The sequence below is a fragment of the Macrobrachium rosenbergii genome, chromosome 48, assembly GCF_040412425.1.
Source record: "Macrobrachium rosenbergii isolate ZJJX-2024 chromosome 48, ASM4041242v1, whole genome shotgun sequence".
In the NCBI taxonomy this organism is placed as follows: domain Eukaryota; kingdom Metazoa; phylum Arthropoda; class Malacostraca; order Decapoda; family Palaemonidae; genus Macrobrachium; species Macrobrachium rosenbergii.
The window spans coordinates 62,819,913-62,838,069 of NC_089788.1; the positions used below are offsets into that span (position 1 = coordinate 62,819,913).

At 42.1% G+C, this 18,157-nt stretch overlaps 1 protein-coding gene across 1 annotated transcript in view; it reads left to right on the forward strand.

Moving 5' to 3' along the window:
- The window catches only part of LOC136831467 (mannose-P-dolichol utilization defect 1 protein homolog), a 37,029-nt gene that overhangs the window by 10,867 nt on the left and 8,005 nt on the right, over positions 1-18,157 (forward strand). Inside the window, exon 3 of the mRNA XM_067091963.1 lies at positions 8,591-8,795. Coding sequence (XP_066948064.1) covers positions 8,591-8,795 — 205 coding nt within the window. The remainder of the gene's footprint in view (positions 1-8,590; positions 8,796-18,157) is intronic.

The following is an 18,157-nucleotide window of genomic DNA, read 5'->3' on the forward strand; positions in this document are numbered from 1 at the left end:
GATGACCACAGTAACCATGTTGGCATTTGGGAAGGTCTCCACATTAGTGTCAACGCACTTTCCAACTCTGATATCACCAACGGTGGTGGACCAGACTGCCGTTCATGCTCCGGCACCCCAGTATGTGGTGTTTGTGCCTCCTGTTGTACCCGTGGTCCTGACTGCTCCTGCTGTGCTTCCTGTCCTGGTTACTCCTGTTGCCCGGGCTGCTCCTCCTGTTTCTGTCGCCCAGGCCGCTCCTGCTGTGCCTCCTGCCCCAGCTACCCTGGTTGCTCCTGTTGCTGCTCCTGCTGTTCCTGATGCTCCTGCTGCCCCAGCAGCCCTGGCTGTTCCTGTGGTTTCTGCTGCTTCCTCTTGGATGGGGGACCTGACCACCATCCTGAAGAAGATGTCGAGGAAGAAATCGAAGAAGAGGTCCCATAAGGTGTCGTCGTTATCGTCATCTTCGACTTCGTCATCTGCTGCCTCCTCCCCTTCTTCTGAGGTTCGTCAGCCAAAGAAGAAGGCGGCCTCTTCCCCCCATAAGAAGTCCCACCTCGGGTCTTCTAAGGGGCTGCCTCCCTCCACAGGGAAGGCAGTGGGATCTCTCATTGGCTCTTCCCAGACCTCGGGACCTTGGGCTTGGGATCCGGTTTGTGTACCCTGCTGGAGTCTTGTGTCTCGGGAGCCTAGGGTGCCCGACACCGGTTTGAAGAAGTCCTCTTCTAAGACTGGTGCTGTGCCTGTTTCTTCCTGAGTTTCTTTAGACACTCAAGAAGAGACCGCTCCCATTGATTGTTCTGTATGAGATTCGGAAGTATTGGGTGCTTGGCCGAGCTGAGTCATGCTGAGTGCTCAGGATCCCACAGAATTTGGGCACCCTAAACCAGCACTGGCGAGTCCACTCCCTGGTCTGGTTTAGGCACAGGACAGGAGAAGTGCCAAAACATGCAGGTGTTTCAACACTTCCTGCCAGCACCACTTCGAGTGTGCGACCAGGTCCTCTGCTCAGTCTTCTCAGGAGGTTTTATCCTTGTAGAAGACTAGAGCACGTCGAGAGGACGGCGAAAGTTCACGTCAGGCAGCTCCTGAGTTCTTGACTCTGGTCAGCCCACGATCTTGCTCATGTGATTGGCCTTGTTTGCCGGGGGGAGGAGGGTGTTGCTCGGATGGACCTTCTGCTCTCCTCGGGACAGAGCTTCACCAAGGCGCAGGTGCTCTCCTAGACCCATGCCGCCATCACCACCACAGGTTGGTGACTGCCCACTGCCTACCTCTCTTGCTGGTTCTCATGGCAGGACAGGAAAGAGTGCTTGATCCCCTCTCTGTCCCCTCAACCTCCTGGGGTTTTACCGGGAGGTATGAGTCTGACAGGAGGGACTCCGACAAGGTTGCTTCTTCTCGGAGTTCAGCTACGAGGGCCTACGCCCTGGGTTCGGTTCTCGGACCGGCTTGATTGTATGCTTGAGTTGTCGAGGAGGGGACCCAGGGGTCTGCCGAGGTTCTCCCTCCTGCAGGGAGAGTAGGTCGGGAGGACCGCATCTTAGAAGGACTCGAGGGTCCTCTTCCTCAGGATGCGGACACCCCCGAGATATAGAGGACCTTTGCAGAGATCATTGCGCTAATTCATCAGCACAGTGGTCTCGGGAGGGGACCATGGCCTCTTCTGTGGATCCTCCTTCATGCCTCGAATCGTTTTTGGTGTCCCAAGAAGGAACCAAAGGCTTCGGTGGGGCTGCCATGGTCTGCTCTTGATGAGAGAGTACTCGATCAGGTGAATAACCTTGTCTCTGGGCAGGAAAATTCATTTCGGTCGAACCACTCGGATAAGCTCCTTGCCCCTCCTCTGCCTCAACAAAAGTGATTCTACATGCCTTCGGAGGGGTCTTTGCCGACTAAGCAGGTTGACCCGGACCTGGTTCGTCTAGGCCTGGGTCTCTCGCTGCAGCACCTTGCCGTGGAAGGGGTCTCCCTCTTGCAGCAAGAGGCAGCAAACCTGGAGGCCACCGCTATGGCGGCTCTCCAGGCAGTCTTCTTGTTGGATCTGTGGTCGTTCACAGTTTCCAAGGTTGCTGCCTCTTTGGGTGCAATCATCCCTGGAGAGGACTCCACCTTCGGGAGACTGTGCCAGTCTGTAGGTAGGGCTATCTCCTACCTAGCCCACCAGACGGCAAACCTATGGGCAAACCTGGTGCTGAATCGGATCTCAAGGCCTGTAGGTCCTGAGTCAGCATTGACCCTTAGGTTCTGCCTCTCTCTTCCCCAGAGAGTTGGTAGATGCTGCAGTGGACAAGAAACGTGCCGAAGACAACAACCACCTTGTTCACCAGGCAGTGGCCAAGACCTCCGGGTCTTTGCATGTCACTGTGGCCCGACCCTCTCGTCAGCTAGCACTTCCTCGGTCCCTAAGAAAACCCAGGCTTCAAAGGGCTCTCGCGAGGACACCCAGCATTCTTCTTCCTCTGCCAAGAAAGGCATGCTATTGCTTCCCTTTCAGCCCTCTTTCCAGTCAGGAAAAGGGGCAAAGGTAAGAAGAAGGAGGGAGGACGCTAGGGGCGCCGTTCCCCTCCATCTACTGCCATTGGTGGGGGGTTGCCTGTGGAGCCATTGGGCAACATGAGTGACATGGAGCTGAGACCTGGGCAATGGATGTCCTTCAGGAGGGATATCTATTTTCCTTCAAATCTCGGCCACCTCTCACCAACAACCTGGTCCGTCTCCTCACCTATGTTCCCAGCTGGCCGAAGGATCTCACACTCAAGGAGGAGGTGCAAGGAATGCTGAAGAAGTGCGCTGTAGAAGTCGTGTTGGATCAGTCCCCAGACTTTTACAGCTTCATCTTTCTTATAGAGAAGCCTCGGTGGGGGTTGGAGACCAGTCATAGACCTCTCTCCCTTGAACCGATTCGTTCACCAGACTCAGTTCACAATGGAAACAGCATGCTCAGTGCTTGCCTCGATTAGGGAGAGCGACTTCATGCTTACGGTGGGCTTGAAGGATGCGTATTTCCAAGTGCCGATCCATCCGTCCTTTCGCAAGTACCTTCACTTTATGCTCGGGGAAGCAGTGTTCCAGTTCAGGGTACTGTGCTCTGTTTCAGGCTCTTGACTGCTCCCCAGGTGTTCATGTGAGTGTTCACCCTGGTGTCAGCTTGGGTCCATTCACACGGGATATGTCTTTTGAGGTATCTTGATGACTGGTTTGTCCTGGCAAGTTCCCACTTGCAGTTGCTACAGGACAGGGATCTTCTCGAGTTCTGCTACAGTGTAGGGGTCATAGTAAATATGGAGAAGTCTGATCTCATCCCCAAGCAGAGGATAAAGTACCTGGGCACGCTGGTAGATAGGGTAGCAGCAGGAGTCTTTCCCTCAGTCTCTTGTATCAGTAGGTTCAGGGAGGTAGCACAGTTGTTCCTGTCTCGAAGGGAGCAGCCAGCTCGACAATGGCAAGTCGTCATCAGTCACCTGTCGTCGTTGGAGAAGCTGGTCCCTCATGGGCGGCTTCACCTTCGTTCTCTCCAATGGAGAATGTAGGAGTACTGGTCCCATTCTTAAGACCCTCAATCCTTTCCCATTTCTGGGGAAGTGAGACAGAATTTAGACTGGTGGGTGGACGACAGGAACCTCTTAATAGGAGTATCCCTCCCTACTCCCCTCACGACATGCTTCTGTTCACAGATGCATTGACCTAGGGATGGGGCACACACTTGGAGAAGTTGTTGTTGACTTTGGGGGTGTGGAACCGAGATGACAAGCATCTTCACATCAACATCCTGGAACTCAAGGCGGCCTTCTTAGCCCTCCAAGAGTTTCAGGATCAAGTGATGGGACACTTGTTGGTGTTGATGAGCGACAACACCAGAGTAGTGGCATATGTCAACAAGCAGGGGGTGTCTTGTATCCCTCCGCTGCATCAGTTGACATTGCAGGTGCATGAGTTGGCAGAAGCTCACTCGATAGAGTTGTCAGCCAGGTACATTCCTGGCAAGAGGAATGTAGTGACAGAAAAGCTCAGCCACCAGAATCAGGTGATAGGGACAGAGTGGTCCCTTCACTCAGACGTCGTGGAGAGGTTGTTCGAGCTGTGGGGGCTTCCAGTCATGGATCTGTTTACCACCTGGCACAACAGAAAGCTTCAAGTCTTCTGTCCCATTGTGCCAGACCCATGGGCTGCTGCAGAGGCTGCATTCCAACACCTGTGGGAAAACCTCGACGTTTATGCCTTCCCTCCGTTTTGTCTGATTCTCAAGGTGATCAGCTGGGAGTTGATCACCCCAAATCTCAGGATGATTCTGGTGGCTCCCAAATGGCCACAGGCTGTTTGGTATCCTGACCTGCTAGCTCTGCTGTCCGAGGCACCGAGAGAGATTCCTCCTTGGTCCAACCTTCCGTGTCAACCACACATGGAGCAGTACCATCAGGCAGTGCAGTCCCTGTGTCTTCACTCCTGGAGACTATCCAGCATCTCTTGTGAGTGAGAGGCTATTCTTGCCACACAGCAACAGAGATGGTTGGATATCTCAGACAGTCCTCAGCAGTGGTATGCCAGGGAAAATGGACCGTCTTCTGTGGTTGGTGTAGTAGACGGGGTCTCTCTCCGGTCGGAGCCACTATTCAGCAGGTTGTGAACTTCCTCTTCTTCCTTTGCCGAGAGAAGCTTCTCTCCATTTCAGCTGTGAGAGGCTATAGGGCTGTACTTGGCCTAGTCTTGCTCCTGAAAGGTGTAGACATTTCCTCCTCATTGGAGATTTCATTACTGATGATAAGCTTCGAAAGGTCTTGCCCTCCCAAGGACCTCAGGCCCCCTGCGTGGGATGTGGCTCTTGTTTTGAGGAGCCTGACTCATGCACTGTATGAGCCTTTATGAGAGTCGTCAGACAGGGATCTAACCCTCAAGACTGTCTTTCTGCTTGCCCTGGCATCGGCGAAAAAAGAATGCGAACTTCATGGACTTTCCTTTGGTCTTAAACACTCGAGGGGATGGGGCTCAGTTACACTCGACTTCGTCCCCGGATTTTGTTGTGAAAACTCAGAACCCATTGGTCGCTGACGCCAGGTTCAAGTCCTTCATGATCTAGAGGACTTAGTTGATATTGATCCAGACAAGATGCTACTTTGTCCTGTTAGAGTGCTGCTGTACTATCTAAAGAGGATTCGACATCTCCGGCCTGAGTGTTGACGACTCTTCGTTAGTACTTGCTCATCCAAGAAAGAAGTGTCCTAGAACACGGCTTCTTTTTGGCTTCATGGGACAATCAGGAGGGCGTACTCTGCAGCTGGCGAAGAGGCACCGTTACCTTCCGCCTGAGAGCTCACGAAGTCAGGGGCATTGGTCCAACCCTTGCGTTCGCGGAGAATCTGTCGATTCCCCAGGTACTGAAAGTGGGGGTGTGGTCTCGGCAGACCACCTTTACATCGTTCTACCTTGGGGACATTGCCCACAAGTTCTTGGACAGTTTTTCCTTGGGACCTGTGGTGGCTGCTCAACAAGTTGTGTAGCTTACCTGGCTCCTCTAAAAGGACAGGTAGCATCTCGCCTAAGGTGCTCGGTTATGGAAGTGAGAATGATTGTGTGAGTGACTGGCCTCTCCTCCTCCTTCCTCGTCATCCTTCTTTCTCGTTCTTTGGGCAGAGAGTGGGATTCAAGCCGACACATGTTGGAACTGGTGGCCGATGCAGGCAAGTTTACACTTCGAGCTTCCATTCTATTTTTCTATCATTAAATTTATAGAAGCAAACCCACTCCCTCGTCTAGCAAGGGGAAGAAGGAGACCCTGACTGTAAGACAAACCCAATACTCATATTTGCCTTACTCTCACCAAATTTTAGATTCATCCTAGCCCATTTTCATATAAGGTTGAGTTTCCTCACCCATACGAAAAGGCCCAGAAGTCTGACAATTGATCATGCAGTTCCTATACTCCGATCTATGTCAGAGGCACAGTACTCTTCCTCACTCTATAGACCAGGAAGAGAAACCCAGGTGTGGCGAACTCCAGTCAGTTCAGAGACTCGCTCAGATTCCTCCCTCCAACAAGTGTGTCTTCCTAATGTAAAGGACTGAGGGTTTGTATATCATGTAGGAGCAAATCACAAATTTTGAAAGTAATTTGTATTTTTCCTAACTATACAAACCTGAGGTCCTTTACATTACATTTCAGGCCCACCTTGTGCCACCCCTCAATCTGATACCTGGGCCTAAAGGCAAATTGGAATGTTTGCTTGCGAGCATATGGGACTCCCGCATACCAGACGGTAGTTAACTGCCTAACCACCTTGTTTGAAAGTTTAACGGCCGTTTCCAGCCTCACTGAAAGTAATTTCTAATGTAAAGGAAAAATAAAATTACTTTAATTAGAAATTTAGAAAGTTTTGGTATCAGACATTTGAATATAAAATGCTGTAGTATTTTATACTTTTATGAGTTTAAGTGGAGCGCTGACGCCATAAGGCCCCATTATAAAGTAAAGTAAATGACTGTTTCTACCTTATATATGAAGGGATTTGCTTTAATTTTATCACTTATTCTACAACTAATAATGAAAATTCTCTCGTGGGGAAATTTAGAAATTTGACCTCTAAGTTCACTTGTTTTGCAGTTAAAAAAAATCATGACATCACTTTCCAAAATTAAAAGTTGCGCAGAAAAGTTATTTTCCCGACGACCAAATAAAGTGATATATACTGTAGTTATACTACACTCTAAAATTTTCATTGAATTTGGTTCAGTCTTCTTGGAAAAATAAGCATTTAGTTTTGAAAAAAGTAAGTTTTGAGAAAGCAGTAAAACAAAAAAATGTTTGGATTTTCAGAAGTCTTGAGAGAATCTGGACATCTTGAGCAAGTTTTCCCCATATCATTATAGCCCGTTTTCTCTGACTCGTCCCCTAGAGAGAATGGGGTCTTTCAGTGGGTGACAATTATTTTTGAATAAATTTTTTTCACGCTTGTTTTACAAGCTTTTTTTACAATTTGTTATTCACAGTGCTGTACAAGTGATGAACAAAATTGTCCATAAACCAGTCAAAATTTTTTTTTACCAATAATGTTTCAAGATATGTTTGCATTTACACATAAAAAATAGTCCAAAACAGTGTATAGCTCAAACTTGATCCTATCCAGGATCATTCATAGACTTTTTAACATTTTTTCAATTTGAGTTCACAGTGCCATACAAGCGATGAGCAAAATTGTTCTTGAACCAATCTAAACACTTTTTTTAGCAATAATGTTTCTAGATATGTTTACTTAAACATAAAAAAGTTCAAAACAGTGTACACTGTATATCTTACTTGATCCTGTCCTGCATTATTCATACAGACGTTTTTACAAGTCTTTTTTACAATTTGTGGTTCACATTTGTCATACAAGCAATGAATAAAATTGTCAATAAACCAGTCTAAAAATATTTTTAGCATTATCGCTTCAGGATATGTTTATTTGAACATAAAACAGTTGAAAACTTAATAACTAAAATTCGATAATTCCTTGAAATTCGGCACTTGGTGCCCCCTTAAATTTGTGTTTTATTGAGAATATGGTAGTTGACCAGAAGTTGAGTAGGTTATTTAGGAATACAGTATTTGTATACACTTCTAGACTCCTAAATTTATATCAGAGACCTGGCTCCAGATATGAGCCCTGCCAGCCATGTAACATGTTTTTTTTTTTTACTGAATTTCTCATGTTCATATGTTTGTACAATCTCATGTTCATATGTTTGTACAGCAAATCAGAAATTTTAATTCATGTGTAAACTCCTTTTTTTATGGTTTTCAACTCTCCTCATACAGCATCTACCATGGCAAGATGGAAAGCACTAATAACTTAAGCCGGCCTGCCAGCTTTTGTATTATATACACCATACCAATGGTAGTAGTTACTGTCTCACAACCTGAACTCTGGGGATCTTTCACCCTTTAGTAGCTTAACAATATGATCAGTGTGATTATAGTACTTGTACAGTAGCTACATTTTGTACCTGATAGTGACATCAACATACATTTTGAGAGCTCCTCTTTTATGTAAGTTATCTTTCCACCCAAATGCAGTAGAGATTTGAATAGTAAAGCTATATTACGCATTTGGAGTGAATGCAAAGAAATTAGCAATACATTTGAATACAAAGAAATAATAAAAACTCATGTTGTCTTAGATTGTATAAAATTTTAAGAGCAAAATTCTAAGCTGAATAGTAGACATCTCATATCCATGGAAATGTCAGATCATCAACTTAGTATGGTTAATGCTGAATTAGTTGTACCTCTATGTATTAAATTTGTTGTTGTAAAATGGCAATTACTTGTATTGGTAACCACTTTCTTTTTTTAATTTTTCCCCATCCTTCAGTTTTATAGCATATTTCCTTTAGGGTTTTGTACATGTACACTTTCTCTTGGTTGGAACTTTGTCAAACTTCTGTAAAATATGAGTAGGTGACTGGTTAGTACACATGGAATTTTTGTGCATCAGAAGGCAGGAAAATATATTTATTATATTTGTTGCTAGGTTGAAGGTATTGGTAAACATCCTGTTAAATAAAGGTGATTCCAGCAGGAAGTTAAACTTTATTTGTGGGTAAAGTATAATGTAATTAAACATTTTATTTCCAGTGCATATGGTGACAGTGCTTTCCTTTTAATTCAAACATCCATTATTGGTGCATTGGTTTATCACTATGGTGGTTCGACTACAAAGGCTGTTGGCTTTGTCGTAACTGTAACTTCTTTGGTTGGCATCCTTTGCTCAGGGATGGTCTCATTAAAGGTCCTGTGGACCTTACAGGCAGCCAACATTGCAATTGTATTTGCTGGCAAGGTAGGTAGCCAATTTCACTGTTTAATTGCTTTATAGATTATGCAACTTTGGATTGTTCGTATACAGAACAAACCTTGGTCTTAACGTAGGGATAAGTTCTCTGGCAAGGTAATTGGGTTTGCATGATAAATTTTTACTGATAACTTTTGTTTAGTGTGCTGACCTACAATTTGTCTCATCACAAACTCATCAGTCATGCATATGACCACTTTCAAGAACAAATGCCCCCAGACTCAACAGGTTTCATTTGCTAATTCAATCTTTTCATGCTTTTTCATTTAATTTTCATTAGGTACCATATTTAATGGCTTATAAGACCTTTGCGAAAAATAGCACAAAATATGCTACCTGGGTCTTATATGTGAAGTTGAGTCATCATCAACAAACAATACCTTTGTTCCTATAGGAATACCAGCTATTGTTTTTTAAGTAGATAATATCTTTCTTTCATGGAGCTGAAAGGCTGAATGAATGCAGTTAGAAGAAAAGCTGTATGATGGTACTGAAGGTTGAGCGGGTGAACCCCACATTGTACTCTCAAATGCCCATTCACTTTTCTTTTGACCATTGTGTTACGTTGTGTGTTTCCTTTGGACAAACATAGCTGACTTTAACATTCCTTTGTTTATTTGTTTTTGTTTTTTGCTTATATATACTTTGTTTTTTGTTTTGTTGTCTTGGTTGCTGAGTTTTTTCTATCAAGGAGAAGAATCAAGAGCAATGTAGATGTGAGGGTCATGGGCAGCCATGTGGCTGCTTCGTGTCCCTTACATCTGTATACTCACTTCAGTTTTGTTCTCATTGCTGAGGTATGGCCTATGGCATGTATCTGTTCTTCCCTATGTGAGGAATGTAAAAATTTGGCTTCTCAGCAGGAAAGGTTTATCAAGAGGGAAAGAAAGGACAAAAGGCATTGATTTATTATTCGTAAACAACCCCTTTTTTGATAATTTTATTATTAAATAATTCCTAACATCTTACACTGAAGATTTTACTGTGCTTGTCTAACTCAGATGGTAGTGTTGAAGGGTGCTTAAATCCATACTCTAATCCTGCAGGATGACACACACAAGCTCATTGATGCCTTTGACAAGAGGTACTGTACTGACATACTGAAACTATACACAATAATGCATACAGTGCATTTATTTGCTCTCTCTCTCTCTCTCTCTCTCTCTCTCTCTCTCTCTCTCTCTCTCTCTCTCTCTCTCTCTCTCTCTCTCTCTCTCTCTCTCTCTCTCTCTCTCTCTCTGTGTTATTCTTGACAAGAAAAAAGATTTTTAAAAGAGAGCGAGAGAGAAAAGAAAGCAAACACAGTGTGTAGTCTGCTTTAAAATGTACATGGGGGGCAGCGGCCAGTAAAATGAGTGCCTAGTTTACTTGAGTGATAAAAACTCAGTTGTGCAAATAATTTTATTTAATGAAACTTGCTGAAAATCTTTTTACTAATTCACAAAGTTTTGAATAGTTTGTTTTATATAACAAAAAAAAAATTTGTTTTTCATTTTCGTTCTGTTTGCAAAGTTAAGTACTCAGATTCATTTGTCACCATTGTATTCTTTATTAGAGGCAGAGGAAATGGAGGGGACTGTTGTATTGTCTGCTTGGAGTACATAACCTTTTTTCTGCTCCAGAGGCAATAGCAAAGCAGGTTACAGCTTCAACCACTTCATTGTTTCTGAACATTTTTAGCCATCACCAACTGGTGGGAATCTACTGGGAGCCATTAGTACTTTTCTGGCAGAGGGAGCTGTTCCAGAGAATATCACCAAGGCTATGAAGATGGTGATGTCGCTTGGCCAGTTTTCCAGTCTACACCTTAGGATGGTGGTGTACCTGCTAGCCAGTGTTGTGATGAAAAAGTAAGATGCATTAGTGAAAAATCTTCAACATCCTGTCTCCCTAAGGCATCAAAGACTTGAAAATTTTGGATCTGCTAAACGCATTCCTCTTTCTGGAGTGTCATCAACCAGTAGAGATCTCCAACATGGGTAATGCATGATTTTCTCCTGGCAGAAGGAAGATTCAAAATCCAAGATAGTCACATAACAAAAGAGTAAGCAAAAGAGGATTTTTGGTATGCCCTCCAGGCACTCATATAGTTTTGCCCCTTAGCAGTCAACTCTGGCAAGGAGGTGGCAGTCTCCTTTTTGACCCAGGAAAGATTGGCAGCATATGGCAGAGTGTCATATAGAGCAGAAGGAATTGAGGACATTATGTCCTCTCTGACAGTTCCTTTACCAGGGGAGAGTTATTTCTAGGAATTCTGGAGATTGTTTAAGAAATAGTGGAGCCATGGGTTTTAGAAACCCCCTTTTTCATTTCAGCCAGTAAACTTCAGTGTGTACAGTTAACAAATCTAGTGGGCTCAAGGGCCTGGGTAGCAAGTTGAAGTGGGCAATTGAGAAGGTGTGGGACAGATTTCCTGGGTAAACAGTTACTTACTTTTGGTGCTGAAGGTGACAGGAGGTGGTAGCCAATAATGGATCTTGAGCCTCTCAGCTAGTTTGGGGACCAAACCCCCTTAAGGAATCATTCTTTCTTGCATCAGTTTATCCTCTATTTAAGGAAATACCTACACATTATTTCAGCTGGCAACAACCCATCTAGCTTTACCCAGACCCTTGTTGCCACTGGCAGTATACATCAGATACATTGGAATGATATTAAATTTTGGAGTTACCAAAGCAGCTAGCTGGTGATTCTAACAACAGCAGCAAAGTTGTGATATGTTGCCCTATTGTTCAAGATTGTCATTACCTGGAACTTCATATCAGTTGGGACAAAGTTGACTTGGTGCCTTCACTAAAAATTTATCTTTATATAAATATCAGCTGAGTGGACAGGATCAGAAAATTGTCCCCATTGGTCCAACAGTTTTGGTTTTGTCCAGATCCTGTAGTCAGGTTGTGATAATCCCTGATTGGGTATATCATGTCATTTGGGAAGGTTGTCCTCCCACAGGTGCTTTAACTTGTAGCTCCGGGCTGGGCAGGAAAGATCATAAGTGTGATGATCGACAACTGTTATGTTGGTTTACAATACTTGAGAAATTATGATGGCAATATGTCTGAGATACTGTCCCAGCTTGCAGTAGACATCTCCTTGTGGGTGGAGGTAAACAGTGTCAGTATTGTTCTAAGGTACTGTTCGACAGCAGTCAGTCTCAGTTGAGGGAAGCAGGTCCCACCATCATTGGTCATGAATTCAGAAATCTTCAATGCTCTCTGGTGTTTGTGGGTTATGTTACAAGTGGATCTCTTTAACTATGTGCTGGAACCACAACTTTCCAATGCACTGTTCAGTCATTTAGGACATATATGTGGTTGTTGTGTTTGTGATGAAACAGCTGAGTTTTTATAACACAAAACTAGTTTTCATATATATTGAGTCCCCTTCTCCCAGCCCACTAATCTTGCAGCCTCTCTCTAGAGTGGGAAAAGTAACGAGTATGGTTATTGGGTACCTGAGGGCCCAGGTGGTGAATGTACTGAAAGACTAATACTGAATTCTTCTTTTGTCTGTTACACAAAGAATGTTGAATGTAGGGACATTTAAAGCCAGTAGGTTTGAGTTTCTATGTGACTTGTGGGTTTGTATGAAGGAAAATTAATTGTGCTTTACTGTACAAAAGTTCATTATTGATGAAATAAGCTTATGACCCAAGTTACAAGTATCTTGCTTTTGTTTGGTGCATATGACAAACACTGTGCTACATTAAAAGGCATATCTTTACAGCGTTGTACAGAGCGCATATTAGGTAGGGTTGTATTGAATTGTGCATGTTGTATATTGATCCATACCTACTGTAGTACTATACATTATAGGTTTAGTTAAAAGCAAGTTAGGTTTTATCCCATGTTAACAAAGTTGGGAGGTTAAGTTTTTTCACCATTGTCTGTGCATTTATACGTTACTAAGATATCTCAGTAAAGGATGAATAGAAGTTGATGAAACTTGTACACAGTCTCTAGGTGATCAGGCCAATTAATTTTTAGAAATTGGTTCAGAGTTGACAATCTGGGTATTGTTATAAGTATTGTGTAATGTACAATACTGTATTTTACTGTGCATAATTTTTATAGCACATCTGTCTTTTGAGTACACAGTACTGTACTTCTAAGGGATTACTGCCTTTTGCATGTCTGAAGTGGCACACTGAAAGAGGCAATGAACATTTTTGCAGCCTCCTCCTGAATTCAGCAGCTGCACATTGTTTTATGTATTCATTTTTTTTTTCATTGCACTTGGTCTCTTTCAATCTAACTTTCAAAACTTAAATGAGATATTGCTCTAATTTTCACCCCCAATTTATGACCAAATCATTCAGGTGAGTTGTATGAAAATCTTGAAATATGACTTACTTGTCTGGTAAAACTATTTTACAATAATAATAATAATAATAATAATAATAATAATAAATACACTTTAAAGGTTGTGTTTTTCACAGTAAACAGTCAGCCTCTGCTTTATTTTGCTCTGTAAATGTTGGTTTGGCTGAATTAGGCCCCTCATCATGGTATACTCAAGTTCAAACTGTTCTGGAAGTCATCTTTTAATCAGGTGTGGTTATATATGTCTGTATGCCTATGAAGGATACACTTGGATTCCATTTTTTTTGTAAGAATGGTTTCAGTGTACCATATATTATTATTTAGATTGCCTTTGTCTAGGTGTTACTTCTTAGTTTGTACAGTATTAGATGGGTTTTATCTTCATTGAAAACTTAGTTTTGGACACTACTTTGTTGATAACAGTTAAATTATGTCTTCATTTGGTAATGAAGAGTTTTGCTTGTTTATTTGGAATAGGCTTTACAATAGCAATTTCTACCTGTTTGGTAGATGATAAACTATATTTGAGGTGCTCAGTCTGCTTGTGCTTAATGTTGTCTTTTTAAAACCCCTTGTATTTTCTATAGTGACCAATTAATCTATGTACAATAAACCCCCAGTAGAGTTCAGAGGTCTGGTTAAACAAATCATTTATAACTAACTAACTAATTCGCCGGTGATGGGTACCACAACCCTCTGCGGATAGGTAAAATCCCCAAAAAATGCTTATAACTGCATATTTAAACAGGTCAGACACCGAAGACTACCTATAAAAACATTTATAACTGCCTATTTAATGGTTTCAAAACCAAATGTATACCTTAACCCTTAAGGGACGGCATAATTTATCAATGTGCAGCACCCCACACCGGGGAAACTTTGAGGTCGGCAAAATAAAAAAATAAAAATCCCATTAATGGAAAGAGAATGACATGTGCATGCACACTGTATAAAAAAAACTCTAAAGAATTTTCCCTACCTTCCACGAGAAGTTAAAAATGACTATTTACAACCCCTTGTGGGTCCTCATTTACAAGACAATCGTAAATTTTACTAACTTATATATGTTTTTTCTAATAAATAAATTTATTGTATTTTGTAAAATTATTATTACTGTTCACACAATATCAAAACAGATAAGGAATAAAACCAGTAACAAATTTTTTGCATATTTGTTGAAAAATATACATGTAAATTTACGAGAAGGAAGATTCAGTAACTTTTTTTTTACTTTTACATGCTTTTTCTAATATTTCTTTGCAATTTTCTTTGTAAAATTACATTTACAACAGACATACTATCGTAAAAGACAAAAACAAAAAACAACAGCAACCCCTTCGTATATTTACAAGCAAATTTACAAAAAGACTCTTGAGAAAGAGATGCAGTACTTCTCCCCCCTTCAAGTCAGAAGCATTACTGACGACTGAAAAGACGTCTGCGGCAACTGGCCCGACTCTCAAGTCAGTATAAAAGTTGCCATTAGTGAATGTATAGCATATAGAAGTATTGGCACCTCTCTCTCGCCTCATTCTTACCATATCAGTGGTGCGTAATATTGTTTAACACTCAGGCTCAATCCGTCCACCTCCCCAATCCTGTTTTACTTCACACTGAGGCTCAATCCGTCCCTTAAGGGTTAAACTATCATCCTACACTAAATATACCTTAAACTATTATCCTAAAACATTTTAATATTTCAAATTCATCTTACAACATTACACTTAAAACTACTGTATATGGATTATGGCTAAGTGTGAAAGCTAAACTCAAGTCCCCCCTACATTCAGTCAGAGCCATTTCTTTCATTGGGTATTGAGGGTGTCCCATTTTCTTTTTACAGAACAGGGGAAACACTAGAATTTACAGCTTCAGTATAGTATAGTATTTACTTTAATATTAAGATATTTCTAAGCAAGAGCTCTGCACGACTATTACCTTGGAGATTGATTTTTCCTTTACTTTTAGTGAAGAAGGTGGTGGTTTTATTTTCAATTAATTATTATTAACCCCATATCTACCCATTATGGTTGGGGAACCTTTGGAACGCTGGGTTTTGAAAACGGAAGAAAGATGGACCTCCAGGTTGTTATGGAATGGTTCCACACATACGCAAGTCATCAGGGAGCCATATGTGACCTGATTCTTGGTCATATAAAGGTTCTACCAGTACAAATGAAATGCGTAAGACACAATTAACACATGTAATTTCCTTAATAATTACACAGGGTCCTGTTGCTAATATTACGCTACTTAATTATGCAACTATAGTCGGAAGGTACTCTGAGGTGACACACCGATCACTGTCTTAGGAATGCGCCCCAACCTGTTGACCGTTAAACCCTTACTGCTCATTAACTTTTCAAACTGAACTTGCTTAGGTCATAGACCTCAGCTGATTGGTCTCTTATAATCGTAAGGAACCAATAAGGGTCTTCAATGTATGGCACTCATTTGAATTGCCCACGCCAAACCCCAATGATTGTATGACATTCGACGAATCAGTAGTATCTGTTCGTTATTTTCTGATCACAAAGACTTACAAACAACTAGCAGATTTTCTGTTATGTTTCAAACATGAATTTCTATATAGATCAGTTCACCACTTCCCCCTAAAAGTTCTGTCTCGCAGGACTCGCAACACTATTTTTCTTTTTTTTTTCCATTAGTTTCTCTGCTATTTGTGCACTGCCATTTGAGTACCATACCTCCCGACATGTGTTATCAATAATTCATGCAGAAACAAAAACTAAAATTTAGCAGGCCAGTGTAAAATTGCACAGTTACAATTGGCAATTTACAGAGTTATGAATTCCATGCATTACACTGCTATGAATTTTTTTTTTTTATAAAAAAATAATTATATAGGATCAATGGATAATTTTTCACTCCACACATTAACACACACAATTTTCTGAGAATTGGATTGTAATAACCTGCAGTTCAGATAATCAAAACAAGGCAAAAACCAGATTACTGTTAATCATCAAGACAAAATAATTTTGTTAAAATCACAGAAACAATAAAAAGAACAAATGACATCAAATAGACATGAATAAAATCAACCACAAAATATGAAATAAAAGATCATGGAATGCAAGTTCATAGACAGGTTTATGATGTTTTCTTTCCACAACAGAACATGACACCAGTATTTGTAACCTTCGTCTATATGCATGTTGGGTGCACTGTTAATGATCTCCAGACATGCTTGCACATCATCTTCACTCTCCTTCCCCAGATAGCCAGGCAGTTCCGGGAAAAAGGGGTACTGGCTTATTCAGGGCCACATCAAGACACCTTCTCTGACGGGATGCCTATGTGATAGGTGGTACTCGCCTTGGACACCAGTTTTAATATGCTTGATCACCGTGGTGTCATTTTTAATTTCTTTCACAAGTTACGGTCCTAAGTAGATGATCCCAAGTTTATGTTTCTTTCGTTGCAGCCTTTTCAGATAGATTCTGACCCGTATTTGTATCTTAGATACAAAATATGATCGCTGATCATATTATGTCTGATACTTTTCATTGGCCCTCAACAGAAGCATCTGCTTTGTCTGAAACACTCTTTGGGTCAGGTTACAGAACATCACCTGGTATTGTTTGACGGGTTCCGTTTCTGATAACCGAAAATCACCGCTAACCGAAAATAATTTTCGGTAAAGTTCTATTGGCGGGTCCATGATCATGGTATATGGCAATGAAGGGTCCTGTCCATGCACTAAAAAGTGCCATAAAACGGGTATCTCTTATGGAGCTGTTATATGTCATATTATATGGCAAGTTCCTGCCATTGGCAAAAAAATAAAGGTATCTCTTACCCACTGATTCGGACTGTCTGCTACTAAATATTTCAAAATATTTATTTGTCTATCATGTGATTCAAGTAACCCATTGACTGAAGGCCGGTAGGATGCGATCGTGAAATGTTCTATATTCAACATCTTTGTTAGGTCTTATATCACTTCATTAATAAATTCATATCCATTGTCACTGATTAACATACAGGGAAAGCCGAACTTCACCATGAATGAACACAAGGCTCTGGCAACTGATACTGCAGATTTATCCACCATCGCATATGTGTGCATATACTGCATGAATGCATCCACCATCACACACACATACTTGAATTGCCCGTCCCGGGAGGGGGGGAAGGAAGGGTCCCACAACATCAATGTGTACTCTGGCAAATTTGATTGGCTCCACTGGCCACATTTGAGCCTTCGGAATAGTATGTCTATGGTTTTTCATGGTATTGCAGATTTGGCACTGGGAGATGAATTTTATGATATCTTTTTTCATCCCTACCCCAAAAAATGATTCTCGTGTCCTATTGAGGGACCTTTCTATACCTATATGACCTGCATAGGGACTTAGATATATCATGTGGATGGCTTTCTCTACCAAAGAGGGAGGAAGGATGGCGCGAGATCAGATATTGCCTGGTCTCTTCTCATATTTGCAAAATAAGATATCTCCTTCAAGGAAGAAATATCTTTGGGCACTGTTAGGAAATCGGGAAACTTGTTACTCGCACCCCTTACATAAGCCTAAACCTGTTCAATCCAGGGTTCGGATTCCTGACCCCTCATTACCTCTTGCACACTCCAACCACACAATCAGTCACACACTCACTCTCTCACTCCCAGGCATCTGCTTACTGACCCCCCTGGAGGATCAGCTCTCTTGTTCTCACAGCTGGTTCAGTTCGCGCCCCTTCTCTCTCTCTCTCTGTATCTCTTGAGTTACCAAATTATTCCCACTTTCTACATAGGGTGCCTCTGAGTCATGCAACTTTTCTTTTGTCGTTGTTCCTCTCTCTTTGCTGCTCGGGTAGTAATTCCCATTATGGCACTCCTGGAGCGAGCATCAGCTACTTTGTTTTCCCTGCTATGTGTTTAATTCCCACAAATCAAACTCAAACAGTCACTCAATCCAAGGAGCCTGGGAAGTGGTTAAATCCCCTCTCTTGAATAAATCTCTCGATGGGCGATGATTTGTATTTATTTTGACTTTGTGCTCC